Below are 14,124 nucleotides of genomic sequence, written 5' to 3'. Positions count from 1 at the left end.
AAAAAAAAAAAAAAAAAAACTCCGTACTTAATGCATACAAACAAGGCAGCAACATTAATTTTGACATTTCTTGGCCTTTGAGTAGCTACCTTAATATAGTCTATTGTCTGGAATTTGCTAATTTCCCCTCCCCCTCAAAAAAAATAAGTGATGCTTGATTTCCTAAAAACAGACAATAGCACATCTATATTTTATAATCTGGATCTATTTGCAGGAGGAAGTCTCTTTCCTGTGATCCTGGAATCCCTTATTCTCAGCCGATGGGCACCTTCAGTACACTTTTCACTACGCAACCAAGCCATGTATGGATGTGCAGTGCAGACATCTTTAAGCTCAACTATCTCCATACTAAGAGAAAAATAAAACGTAAAATGTATTGTGCATGAACAGCATGGAGTTTTCAGAGTTATACCCATAACTCAAAATCAAAACCAACTTTCACCAGAACATTTAAATAAACTTCTCCTCTGTAATAGCTATTTCAATGCCAAATTTCATCAGTTTCACCCTCCCTCCAGTCATTCTATCTAGAAAGCTGTTTATAAAAAGAAAAACTGCACAATTTTCTTCTTCTATATTGGGAAATTGGGTTTTTCCTTCACTTGTCTCAAAAAATTGCTTAACTGGTTGTGGAAAGTTTGAGCAAAACAAATAATCTTTTGGGAGAAACCAAATCTTAGTATTAGAGCCTAGATGATGAAAATTTCAGAAACTAGTCTGTGATTGAAAGCAGGGTGAGGGGAAAGCATTATGCAATCTGAGCTACAGCGATCACAGACTCTCCTGGTAAAAACATATTCCTCATACAGTTATCCATACTTTTTTCTTAGAGACATAAAACAGGTCATAACATTTACAGCTGATCTAGTTAACCAAAAAAGTCTACTACACCCACTTGGCTAACAGTGGAGAAACACAGTTGCAAATGAGGCTCAACTGTCACCCACATAAGTTTCAGAAGAGTCCCATACACACTTTTTCCTAATATTAAACTAATAATGTGATCATGGTTTCAGCACATTCCAAGAATTACAGAATTATACATACATGCTAGATACTACAAATCTATGTTTTATTTTGGACTCTTACATAGAAATGGTCAAACAAGTAACTTGTCTCAGCAAGAAACAGGTCTATGTCACAAGTACTAGGTTTTTAATACTTAGGATATCTCTACACAGCAAAAAAAAAAAAAAAGGGGGGGGGGCGGGAAAAAATCCTCTGCCAGCAAGTCTCAAGTCAGTTGACCTGCCACGGATGGTGGGGTGTTTTATTTTTTGCAGTGTAGACATATCCTTAATGTAAAAAATAAAGTCATTTCTCAATGGACGGAACACCAGGTGTAAAATGTTCAAAAGCATCTAAGTGATGTAGGTGTCCAAGTTCCATTTTCAAAAGTAACTAGGCACTAAGGGTCAGATTATTAAAGGTATTTAGGTGCCTAAAGATGCAGATGGCTGCTCTCCATGATTTTCAGAAGTGCCTACATGCTTAACTCCCACTGAAAATTCCACTAGGTGCTCATCTCCATCTTTAGGCACTTAAATACCTAAGCAGGGCCGGCTCCAGCATTTCTGCCGCCCCAAGCAAAAAAAAAAAAAAAAAAAGCCACGATTGCGATCGACGCAGCAATTGAAAAAAAAAAAAGCCGCGATCGGCGGCAGCAGTTCAGCGGCAGGTCCTTCACTCCCAGAGAGAGTGAGGGACCCGCCACCCCCGAATTGCCGCAGGTGCCGCCCCTCTCCCTTGGCCGCCCCAAGCACCTGCTTGTTAAGCTGGTGCCTGGAGCCGGCCTTGTACCTAAGTCCCATTGACAGTTAATAGGACTTAAGCTTCTAAGTGCCTAGGTCACTTTTGAAAATGGAAGTCCCTTAGATGCTTTTGAAATTTTTACCCCAAGCCTTGTTTATATTTGATATATCATTTGAGCTGGTTGGGAGTTTTTCAACAAACTGTTTTTTGTTTGAAAAATGTCAGCTTGTCAAAACTGAAATGGTTCAGGCCCAGGGTGGAAATGGTGCAGGGGAGAGAAAAAGGCAAATAGAAAGACACCCCAGAATAGCCGTTAGCCCAGCGGTTAAGTTACTCCCCTGAAATGTAGGCGACCTGGGTTCAAGTCCCCTATCAGCCTGATTTGGCACAGGAACTTCATTCTGAGTCTCCTACGTCCCAACTGAGTGCCCTAACCATTGGGGTTTTGGCTATTCTGCAGTAGGGATATGTTTGTCTCTCTAATTCTTATTTCAAAAGGTCTAGTTTTCATTTTGATAAGGAACTAAAACAAATGCTGAAACAATTAATTTTTTCACAAAATTAGATTTTTGTTTTACTGTCAATCCTACATATCATGTAAGTCCAAGAATTTTTGTGAGTGATTTACAGGAACATTCACAGTTTTTCAAATGACATACACAGTACTTACAGCAGGGTCAATACGGCTGACTTTAGATTTCAGAGAGAAAGTCATTGTTGTACCTCCTACTCCACTTACAGTCTTCGAAACCAACAACAACATTGCTTCAGCAGGATGTAAAAAGCGACTAGTGAATTCCACATTTATATTTATTTGGCTCCTAGTTAAAAAAAAAAATAAAAAAAAATAAAGGAATCACTTTCTTTAGAATTAAATAAATTAACCTCACAAATTATTACCAAAGAAACCTGGAGGGTCATTTCAGTACCAGAACATTTTTAAAAGATTTTTGAAGAGAGGATGGAGAAAAGGAGAATTACTTTTGAATTCGCCAATATGCAATGCTGTGTCCAAAAGCTGTTTTTGTTTGTTAATAAAAAGGAGGGGAAGAGGGAGAGAGAGTGAGAAATAATAATTTAGAAAAAATGTGTTTGTTTACTTGTACTATCAGTGTAAAGTTTAAATATTAAATGTTATTGTTTTTATACTCTTGTGCAGAAAGTGCCACCCTTTCCTTGTATGTTTATTCTAGGATAACAATTACCAGTAAGTTTATTGTGTGTTCCCTTTCATCCAAGAGAAGTTTAAAAGTTAAACAATTAGATACTTTACTACAAATATTGTGGGCCAAATCCAGAAGTCCTTAAGCAAACTCTCAGTCAAGTCCTATTGGGTGAGGGCTGAGTAAAAACAAATAAGGATTTCAGGATTTAGCATATAATTAGAGATGAAGGAAAAACTGCTTTCGTGTAAATGAAGACTGTGTAGCTGATAAACCCACATAGAATGAGATTCTAAAAGAGGTGAAAAAAGTATGATTTTCCCTAGCCCTGGGACAATGAAAGATTAATTATCATTATATTATTGAAGAATAAGCTTGGGTTCATAGGACTTTGTGCCTACAAACATCTTAGAATGGTACTGAGGTCAGAAAAACAACAGGGCATGGGTGAAAAACAGAAGGCTGTTTTAAAGCACGGGAATTACAGAAGCTAAAAATACATAGTATTTCAGGGGGAAAAAAAGATTCTCTATGAAATATGGTAATAATATAGCTACTCAGAAAGGAGAACGAGGAGCATTTGTGGCACCTTAGAGACTAACAAATTTATTTGAGCATAAGCTTTCGTGGGCTAAAACCCACTTCATTGGATGCATGCAGTGGAAAATACAGTAGGAAGATATATATACATACACAGAGGACATGAAAAAATGCGTGTTGCCATACTAACTATAATGAGAGTAATCAGTTAAGGTGGGCTGTTATCAGCAGGAGAAAAAAAAAACTTTTGTAGTGATAATCAGATGGCCCATTTCCAACAGTTGACAAGAACGTGTGAGTAACATTAGGGGGAAAAATTAGCATGGGGAAATAGCTTTATTTTGTGTAATGACGCACCCACTCCCAGTCTTTTTGCTGATACAGACTAACACGGCTACCACTCTGAAACCTGTCAGAAAGGAGAGGCACCCAGATTTTGTGGGATGCTTGAATTGGAATCACTTAAAACAAAGTAGAAGAAAGTGAAAACTTAAACTATGAGGTCATCTGGTTAATACTTTTGGTTAATCCTGTTAATACTAATGCCCTGCCGATTCATAGAAGCAGCCCTAAAAAAACAGCAGACTGAGGCCTGGTCTACACTACGATTTTAGGTCGAAGTTAGCAGCGTTACCTCGATTTAAGCCTGGACCCGTCCACATGACAAAAAAAGGCGCGAAACGATTGTCTGCCATTGCTTTCACGGCAGGGAGGGAGGGAGGGAGGGTGGGGCCTGACGACATGTACTCAGAATCACCCGCGACACTGTTTTTGCCCCATCAGGCATTGGGATATCAACTCAGAATTCCAATGGGCAGCAGAGACTGCAGGAACTGTGGGATAGCTACCACAGTGCAATGCTCCAGACAGTGCAATGCTCCAATCGACGCGAGCCTCGGTACTGTGGACGCAGTCTGCCGACTTAATGCATTTAGAGCATTTTGGGGGGGGGGGGGAACACAATCGATCTTATAAAAACGATTTCTAAACAACCGATGCTTTTGGTACTTGAGAACTATATGTATTATAAACATCCACAAAGTCAAGAGCACAGTAAAGCTGATCAAAATAGAAGATATACATTTAGGTCATCTTGATGTAAGGTTGCCCTAAGCCACAGTAGTTTAAGAGGCAATATGCGTAATGCTGTGGTCAGTCCAAAATGTGGGGGAAGCTTGTATTGGCTGTGCTGAACCAGGGTGACATACATATAAAAATTTTAACGTATTAGGTGGGGGGGGGGGTTGGGGAATATATGAACGCTGCAAATGAACTATTAATATTAATTACTATTATCTGTAAAATCAATATTAATCATTCAATATTTGTATAGGATAATAACTTTGCATAGTGCTTTACAGAGATTGAAGGGATGCATGGCATTGTCCCAGACAGCCTACAAGCTAAATGTGACCCAGAGAGCAAACAAAACAGACAAAGGAAAGTGGTAGGCAAAGGAGAGTTAAAACAAAATGGAAACAATGTATCAGGAAGGTCAATAAAGGAAGAGTTAATAGTACAGGCATGTAAGTCAGTGGCAGCAAGGAAAGCAAAAATTGTGGGTTTTAAAGGGGGAGAGAAAGGATGCATGGTGCAGGAAAAGAGATGTTGTGCCAGGCCTGGAGAGCAACACAAAAAAAGGACACAGAATTGAGAATAAGAGAAAACAAAACAAAGAAGAGTGGTCAGAACACAAGATGTGATGAAGGGAGTGATGGCAGATCTATATGGGGCAGAGCTGTGCAGAGCCATAAGAGAGAGTCTGAGAAATATGAAAGACAGAAAAGCAAATCTAGGGGTTACTATAAATTCTCTAGCCTTAACCAATTGAGAACGCCACTCCAGTGGTGCTCAGAAAAGTTGGGTTTGTGTGAAACTTGCTTAATTGCTTTCAGATAAAGCGGTCAGGTTTTTAGCTGGTATAAACCAATGTAGCTTGACTTCAGTGGAGCTATGCGCCAATTTATGCTGTGATGTGTTACATCACCAGACCAACACAGGACCAAAGGGGCACAAAGGAGGTTTAAAGTCACATCTTCTCCCATGCTCAGTGTCAAATGTAAGCTCCGACAAAACTAGCCTTTTGTCTCCTTGTGGAACAACTTCAGATAACCCTATTTGTTCTCTCACTATTATAGTAGTGAACTCCACTCCAAGCTCACTGCTGTGGGCATGTTTGTTATAAAGTGTTCAGAGCGGTCTGAAAATCATTATTAGCTTAATCTTGTACAGTCCATCATCATAAAACAAACAACCCAGCCAAATTTAAACCTCTGTATTTTTAATTTAATTAAGCAGATTTAGTTTTCTGCATAGGAAGAGTCAGAAAAAAGTTGTTTTTTCTTACTGTGAGTTACATAGGTTCATAGAATTTCAAATCTGAAAGGACCCTTAAATAATCTAGTCTGACTTCCTGGATATCACGTCATTAAATTTAACTCAGTATCCCTGTACTGAGCCCAGTAACTTGGTTTAGCTAAAGCACATCTTCCAGAAAGACATCTAATCTTGATTTGAAGACAATTGTTCCAGTGGTTAATCACCCTCACTGTTAAAAATTTGTGCCTAATTTCTAATTTGAATTAATCTAGCTTCAGTTTCTAGCCACGGGTTCTAGTCAGGCCTTTTTCTGTTAGATTAAAGACCCCTTTAATACTTGCCTGCATATTTGTACATCATAAACAAGCCACCTCTTCTTTTTGATAAACTAAACAGATTGAGCTTTAAGTCTCTCAGTAAAAGACATTTTCTTCAGCCTTTGAATCATTTTTGTTCGTCTTTTCTTCATTCTCCCCACTTATTAAACATCCCTTTTTAGAACATGGACACCAAAACTGTATGCAGTATTCCAGCATTGGTCTTATCAATGCTTTACACAGAAGAAAAAAATCTCCCTATTCCTACTCACTCCATCATTTATAACTTTTAGAAACTCTAATGATTTTTTACTATTGGCTGCATGTCTCTCCCAAATTGAAGTCCCCCATAACAACACAATTCTTCTTTCCACACATTACATACAGGTAATTAAGGAGTAACAGATTCTGAGCTCTGTAACAGAGTCCTGCTAGTACCCTTTCCTGGGCTTTAATAGTTAGCACGCTGATTCATATATAGTCAAGATCCCGTGGTTTTGAGTTATCAATAATCCTGAAGTGGGTAACGGTGTCTTTAATATAGAGTGCCATTCCCCACCTCTTTTATGCCCTCTATCATTCCTGAATAGGTCATTACCACTGATTTTAACATTCCAGTCATGGAAATAATCCCACCAGGTTTCAGTAATGCCAAATATATCCAATTTTTTCTCATCAGAGGCATTGGAAATTCTCATTTGCTTCTAATCCAGACTCCTTGCATTGGTCTTCCTATGTAGAACTCAGTTAGAAGCCACTCTTTCTCCTTCACTTCCTTACAGACTCTAAGTCTTTCTACAGCAGACATCAGAAAGTTCTGAGTAACTCCCCTGCAGTGATACCTTGAAGAAAAGCATGTAGTCCAGACATAACCAATTAAATAGAGACTGTAGCTTATTCATCACTTTACTAATATTTCCCTAGAAATTAAAAACCAAGTAAGAGATTGTATTCTAATATAAAGAATCTACCTCATCTGTTTTTCCCTGCTTTAGGTTATTACATTTTGTATTTCTCCCCATATTAACAAAGCTATTAATTACATCTTACAAAATGTTTAACTTGGTGGCCCATGAGTATAAACAAGCTAATGTTATCATAAACTATATTCAGGGCTGTATGCAGAAGTCACCAATAGATGATTAACTTTTGAGTCAGCTTTCATTTCCATGCATTTATCCAAGATGTCTGCTACAGTATTTAATGCCAGTCTTAAAGAAAAACTTGTATATATTTGCGTGCGTCTTTTTATGTACTTGAAAAGGTTAAGTGAAAAACAACCACGGTATTGAATTTTAATAAAAAATACATTCTATTTTCAAAGATTACCTTTTTAATTTTTATCTGAAGCAAATGTAAGGAAAACAATCAAATTAGCTGCAAAGATCAATAACAACATAGCATTTCCCATTTATGCTTTCTATATATATTTATAATAAGGGTGTTATTTAATATAACATTTTTGATCATCTTAACAGAGCACTGTATTTATGCTGACCCTTCTTTGAACTTTTTAAAGGAAACGGTCTTCATTAGCAATACTTTTTATATTTACTCCTTCTACCAGCTTGAATAGTTTTCCTACAAACTGTGACCTTTGCTTTCCATACATGGATTCATTGCATCTGCACTTCAATTGTCCAGAGGATCTGGTATTTTGTAGTTAAACTACATACACTGAAAGACCTGTACCCAGACATATGACCAATCACATACATAAAGTGCAGAAAATTCAACAATCAAACACAGAGGAAGCAGGACACATGCTAGCCCAGGGGTTCCCAAACTAGGGGTCGGGACCCTTCAGGGGGTTGCGAGGTTATTACATGAGGGGTCACGAGCTGTCAGCCTCCACCCCAAACCCCGCTTTGCATCTATCATTTATAATGGTGTTAAATATATTTAGAAGTGTTTTTAATTTATAAGGGGGTTGCACTCAAGAGGATTGCTATGTGAAAGGGGTCACCAGTACAAAAGTTTGAGAATTACTGTTGTAGACATAGAAGTTGGGTTTTCAGCTAGTAAATATCCATTGCAACAACAGTTTCTAAACATTTTACATCCCTTTGTGACCCTTACGTCAGTTAAGTTTCAGAAAGTTAGGGTATAGAAAGAACATGTTGTACCTTTACAATTCTCATCTGGTGGAACTGCGAAGAGGTTAGTTAACAACACTATTAAAGCCTTGACATGCCCTCTTAACCATTCAATCCTGCTAGAGTATAACAATGAGAAATCAAAACAAAACAGCCTATTAGAAATTATTCTTAGCTGCACAATCTAACCTAATGTGTTCACGTCAAAAAGTTGGATGGACTTGCTAAGGGGCATGGTTAGCTCTAGTTGGGGGGGGGAGAGCGGGAGGAGGGGAAAAAGCTTTAGAACAGTAGATCCAGCTCAAACTTAAAGCTTTCATCATTTATCAGAAGAGAGGAGCTCCCTGCAATAACTGAAAATATGTACTCTGAGTTCTGTTGAGGTAATCTGTAAATTAATTGGGGGAGGGATAGCTTAGCGGTTTGAGCATTGGCCTGCTAAACCCAGGGTTGTGAGTTCAATCCTTGAGAGGGCCACTTAGGGATCTGGGGCAAAATCAGTACTTGGTCCTGCTAGTGAAAGCAGGGGGCTGGACTTGATGACCTTTCAGGGTCCCTTCCAGTTCTATGAGATAGGTATATCTCCATATATTATTATTATTTATATTAAATATGCCATTGATGAGTTACTCTGGATTCACACCAATTTCACAAGGAACAGAATTTGATCCTTATACTGTTTATTCTGTGTCTGCGTTTATAAGTGAATGCATTCTATTGTTCCTCTACAAACTTTTATACTTATGCATTGCTAAATCTATCAGGACATCACATTCAATAAAACTAAACAGATGGTTACTTACTTTGGGGCAATGACGACAGTGTTTCCTTTAGGTAATAAGAAATCAGCAGACTCTCTTCCTACAATTGTAGCGTTGTACACCAAAGGTTTAAAGCTTGGGTTTTTCAGACGCACCTATCACAACAATCGATAGAAGTTATTCTACTTTTACTTATTTACTTTTAGAATTGAAACATGCATCCATCGCTCAGTCTTTGGGGGCACACATACTAAGTATAACATAGAATATACCCTTTAGCAACAAATAAAGTAATCAGACTCTCACCCTGGAATACAGCCTTCAAACATATATCAATATAGTCCAGTGTTTTGTGCCATTCTTGTGGATCTGCTAGGAAATCCATATAGAATTATGCAGATCACATATTTCCAGCGGGAGAGCAGACTCTCTTCCCCCAGATCTTTCAACCGCTGTTTCTTCTAGAGTATCGTTCCCATTGGATCCTGCAAGCATTGTAACCCCACATCAGCAGCTATTCTCTAGTTCCTCTCTCTCTCTGATCCCAGAAAGCCACAACTAGACTCTTGGAGAAGCTCCTGCACTGACTGAAATCAGTGGAGGAAACAGCTGTGGAAGCCAGAACCCCAAATCTGAAGAAAACTAAAAAGGGGCCATTCTTCCTCATTCTATAATCTCTGTATTGAGTAGCAGAGGGGAACATGTGATCCATTAATACAAAAATGTGTGTGTAATATATATTCCACATAAATGGTAAATTTTAGTGCTGGGAGTGATTCAGACCTAAATCCAAATATAGCAGTACCTGTCTAACAACAGTAGCATGGAAAGCTCCAGTAAATTCAACAGTCTTCTTGGGTAAATACTGAGGGAGCCTTTCGTATAAATAGACGCAGAGCATAAGCATCATGACTGGGTTTGGATCACAGATGTCGGTGGCCTAATTTTAAACAGGAAAAAAAGATCAATGACCACCGGATATTTAGTCTAATCTCATGTGTATAATTGATAGTGATTTATTAAGATACAGAATTTGAAATGTAAAATATCTCATTAACGTGCACACTTATTTTCAAATTGCTCTTTTAAAAAAAAAAAAGTTTTGAGTTACTTGCATAACTGATATGAACAATTTCATTACCATCTTGAATATGAATCTTTTCTCAGCATAGGAAAATGTCAAGAGGATCAACGATAAAGTCTAGTAAGAAAACTCATTAACTATACAGTAACTCCTCACTTAACATCCTCCCGTTTAACATTGTTTCAAAAAGTTACGTCGCTGCTCAATTAGGGAACATGCTCATTTAAAGTTGTGCAATGCTCCCTTATAACGTCGTCTGGCTGCCTGCTCTGTCCACTGCTTGTGAGATTCTGTGGAAGAGCAGCGACTTTACAAGGGAGCATTGCACAAGTTCCTCTTCTCTGCCTCCTCCCCTCCCCCCCAGTGCTTCCCCCATCGCTTAGGACTTTGGGGGGGCGGGAAAGGAGCGGAGATGTGGCTGCTCCGGAGAGGAGGTGGAGTGGAGGTGGGAAGAGGTAGGCCTGGAGCATCCCTTGGCAAAGTCAGCACCTGTTCTTCTCCAGGTAAGCTGCCGCGGCTGTTGTGAAGGTGCTTCCTAGCGTCCTTGCCTGCAGCAGGCTGTGCCTGTGTGGGGTAAGCCAGGGGCACTTCCAAACCACAGTACTGTACAGTATATAATGCCTTTTGTCTGCCCAAAAAAATTTCCTTGGAACCTAATCCCCCACATTTACATTAAATCTTATGGGAAAATTGGATTAGTTTAACATCGTTTCACTTAAAGTTGTAGTTATGTTCCTGAAAAATACAATGTTAAGTGAGGAGTTACTGTACAATGAAATGAAGAAAGTTATTGTGCACCTTTCTTCCATAGTTTGGGGGGGAAAGCATTCATTTGACTAGAAAGGGAATAACAACAAAAATAAATAAAACTCAGTGATTAGAGAAATACATTTCTTAAGCAGTTTTCTAATAAACCAACTTTTATTTAACATTTACCTTTTAAAATTTCCTAACCAAACTCATACTAATTATTTCTACATAAACATTTTTAAAAAGTTACAAATTTCTGTAAAATTAAGATTACTACATGACAATACAATAACACCTCTCTCTTACAGAGCCCTTTACAAATGGAAGTTGCTATCAATACCCCCTCAATATATTTGTTTTGAGAAAAATATCAATTCAAATGACAAGAAATGCAGATCAAGTTAAGTCTTTATTGCTCAGATTTTAAATAGATCATTGTTTACAGAAACCTAAAACTCTTACACCATGTGTCTGCATGGACTTTTCACACCCTTCATCACATAATGAAGAAATAAAAGTTCTTAGTTTATAAGACCAGAAGAGACCACTGTGATCATCTCGTCTGACCTTCTGCATAGCACAGGCCACAGAACTTCCCTGAATTAATTCCTGTTTTAAAGGCAGCCAATTTAAATATAATATCCTATCTTGATTTAAAAGTTGCCAGTGTCTAAACATCCACCACCACCAATTTGTTCTAAATGTTAATTACCCTCAATGTCAAAATTTTGCACCTTGTTTCCAATCTGAATTTGTTTAGCTTCAACTTCCAACCATTTAACCATGTTATACCTTTCTCTGCCAGACTGAAGAGCATGCCATTAAACTTTTGTTCCCCCATGTAGGTACTCTCAGACTGTGAGGAAGTCATCCCTTAATGTTCTCTTTGTTAGGATAAACATACTCAGCTCCTAGAGTCTATCACTATAAGGCACATTTTCCAATCCTTTAATCATTCTCATGTCTCTTCTCTGAACCCTCTTCCATTTATCAACATCTTTCTTGAATTGTGGACACCAGAACTGACACAGCATTCTAGCGGGGGTCACACCAGAATCAAATACAGATTTAATAATATAGCCTTCCTATAACTACTTTATATTCCCATTTATACATTCAATATTCCTGTGTATACATCCAAGGATTGCATTAACCCTTTTGGCCAAATCACTACACTGGGAGCTCATTTTCAGCTAATTACCCACCATGACCCTAGCTCTTTTTCAGAGTCATTGCTTCCCATGATAGAGTCCTCCAATACTATGCAAGTGCATTCCCATGTACAACATGTGTTCATGAAAGGTATGACTATAGGGTGGGGAAAATAATATTAAAAGCAAAATAATCTTTGCTGAGGGAAAAGGCTTCCTCCTTCATACTTCGCATGTGTCAGTCGGAGGGGGCAGGGGTGTCATAGAGAGCACAGGAAAGAGAAGCTCCCTCCTCTCTGTTCTGGTGCCCAGACCCACCACAGCCCCAAGCAGCTGGGTGCAGCCATTACAAGAAAAATCCATCTAAGCCTCTGCAGTCCTTTCCTGAGCTTTACTTTTCTGTAGGGATGATGCACGCACAATCCTGTCATATGTCAGACCTGTGAAGTGATAGAGCATGCTCAGCTGCTCTGGGAGGATGGCCCAGATGCATATGTGAAGGGATGGATCATGCTCAGTTACTTTGTGGGGATGGTGCATGCGCAGTATGGTTGGCACTAGGAGATGTGAAAACTTGAGCATGTTCAGGACAAAATCTTTGGAGAATTCCGCTGCTACTCTAAGAAGTCTCTACTGTGCATGCACAAACTGCAATTTTTAAAGGCTTATAACTTGGCCACATTTGGGCAGACTTTCATGGTTATGGCAAAAGACATATCCCTGACACAAAGGCTACCCTCTATCAAATTTCAAGTCCCTGCTCCAAAGCATCGGAGCATTAGAGCTTTCCAAAGAAAAGGTCACAAAAATATTTTTAACATTCAAAACCAAAATGTTTCCTTAGCCTCATTCTCAGAAACAGCTGAACAGTATTGGCTGAAATTAAAAATAAAATAATAATAAAAAAAAGGCAGGGTGGGAATGGAAAAATTCAGCCCAAATGGTCTGGCAAAGTTATAAGCAACTGTATAAAAGGGTCTTATGGGAAGCACTGGGCAATCTTAACAATAAACCATGCTACTAGCACTATCTATAATTCAAAGTAGACCCTCCTCAGACTAACCGCAAGGACTCAGCTCACTTCTGAATCCTCTTGTTCTCCCCACATCTGTGAAGACTTCAGGTCTCCCCTGCTCTTGACAGGTGAAAGATCCACCAGCCAAATCCAGGGTGCATCTCCTTTGGGAACTGGCCCTTTTAGTTTTTTAACCTTAACTCTACCTCCACAATGCTGCAAGGAAGGTAAAAACCTTTCCTTGCCAATCTGTCTTGATGGGAAGAAATTCCTTCCTGATCCCAAAAACTGGCATTCAGTCAGACCGACCCACGGCATTCTGGAAATGTAACAATAGAATTCTACAGCAGGGCGAGCGAAGCAGAGCAACAATAGTAGCAAGATGGTAAGTGGGAAGGCTTTAAATTGAGAGAGACAATCGGCTCCCCTCCTCCGCCAATTGGCCAATGGGAAACAGCTAAGACCCTCCCTTAGGCACACTCCCACATGCACTCCGAGGTGCAAGGAGGAACTAGGCTACAGCATGGGCTCTCCCCCTCCGCCTCCTCCCAGGAGTTGATCATCCTCCTTCTGGTCTGATCAAATCTCTCCCACCCTCTGCCCTCATCCCAGAGATGGGGAAGGCACAGGGGCATTCCTATGGAAAGTAAAACATTTTCCCTCAATGGTTATTGTATTTTTAATTAAATGTTATATGCTATCCAAAAGTAAAGAAGATATACTGAATTTTTTAAGCAACAATAAAATCAGTCTGGATCTTACAAGAACAGCATTCTCACAAAAATTCAAATACTACAGAAAGACTATTATTTTCCTGCATAAACTTTTAAAGCCCATTTATTAAAAGAATACACCACAACGTGGAGTCATTAGCCCAGCAACTGCTTTTCCAAGTGCACAGTATGAACATTCATTACACACTGATGCCCTTCAGTGTTGAGATATTTGAGTACATCTACCCACCCCTGTACCATGGCCATCTATATTTATACTACTAAGATTTAATCTTGCAAATATTTGCTCACAAGATTAGTTCATTAAAATCAGTACTACTATTTATGCAAGTAACTGTTTTCAGGATCAGACCCTTAACTATATCACTTTGTCTGCAGAAGAGAGAACACAGATGTCAATGGCCTTATTTTATTTTAGTTGAAGTAACTCAGAAACTAGCAG

General features: G+C 38.9%; 1 protein-coding gene across 1 annotated transcript in view; it reads right to left on the bottom strand.

Annotated features, from left to right (window-relative positions):
- The window catches only part of CFAP47 (cilia and flagella associated protein 47), a 643,784-nt gene that overhangs the window by 397,394 nt on the left and 232,266 nt on the right, over positions 1 to 14,124 (bottom strand). Inside the window, exons 36-38 of the mRNA XM_054005907.1 lie at positions 9,754 to 9,888; positions 8,991 to 9,103; positions 2,423 to 2,573 (exon numbers count right to left, since the gene is read on the bottom strand). Of these exons, the coding sequence (XP_053861882.1) occupies positions 2,423 to 2,573; positions 8,991 to 9,103; positions 9,754 to 9,888 (399 nt within the window). The remainder of the gene's footprint in view (positions 1 to 2,422; positions 2,574 to 8,990; positions 9,104 to 9,753; positions 9,889 to 14,124) is intronic.

The sequence above is a fragment of the Malaclemys terrapin genome, chromosome 1, assembly GCF_027887155.1.
Source record: "Malaclemys terrapin pileata isolate rMalTer1 chromosome 1, rMalTer1.hap1, whole genome shotgun sequence".
Taxonomy (NCBI): Eukaryota; Metazoa; Chordata; order Testudines; family Emydidae; genus Malaclemys; species Malaclemys terrapin.
The sequence above is the reverse complement of the archived record's forward strand: the minus strand, read 5'-3'. Positions and strand labels throughout refer to the sequence as shown.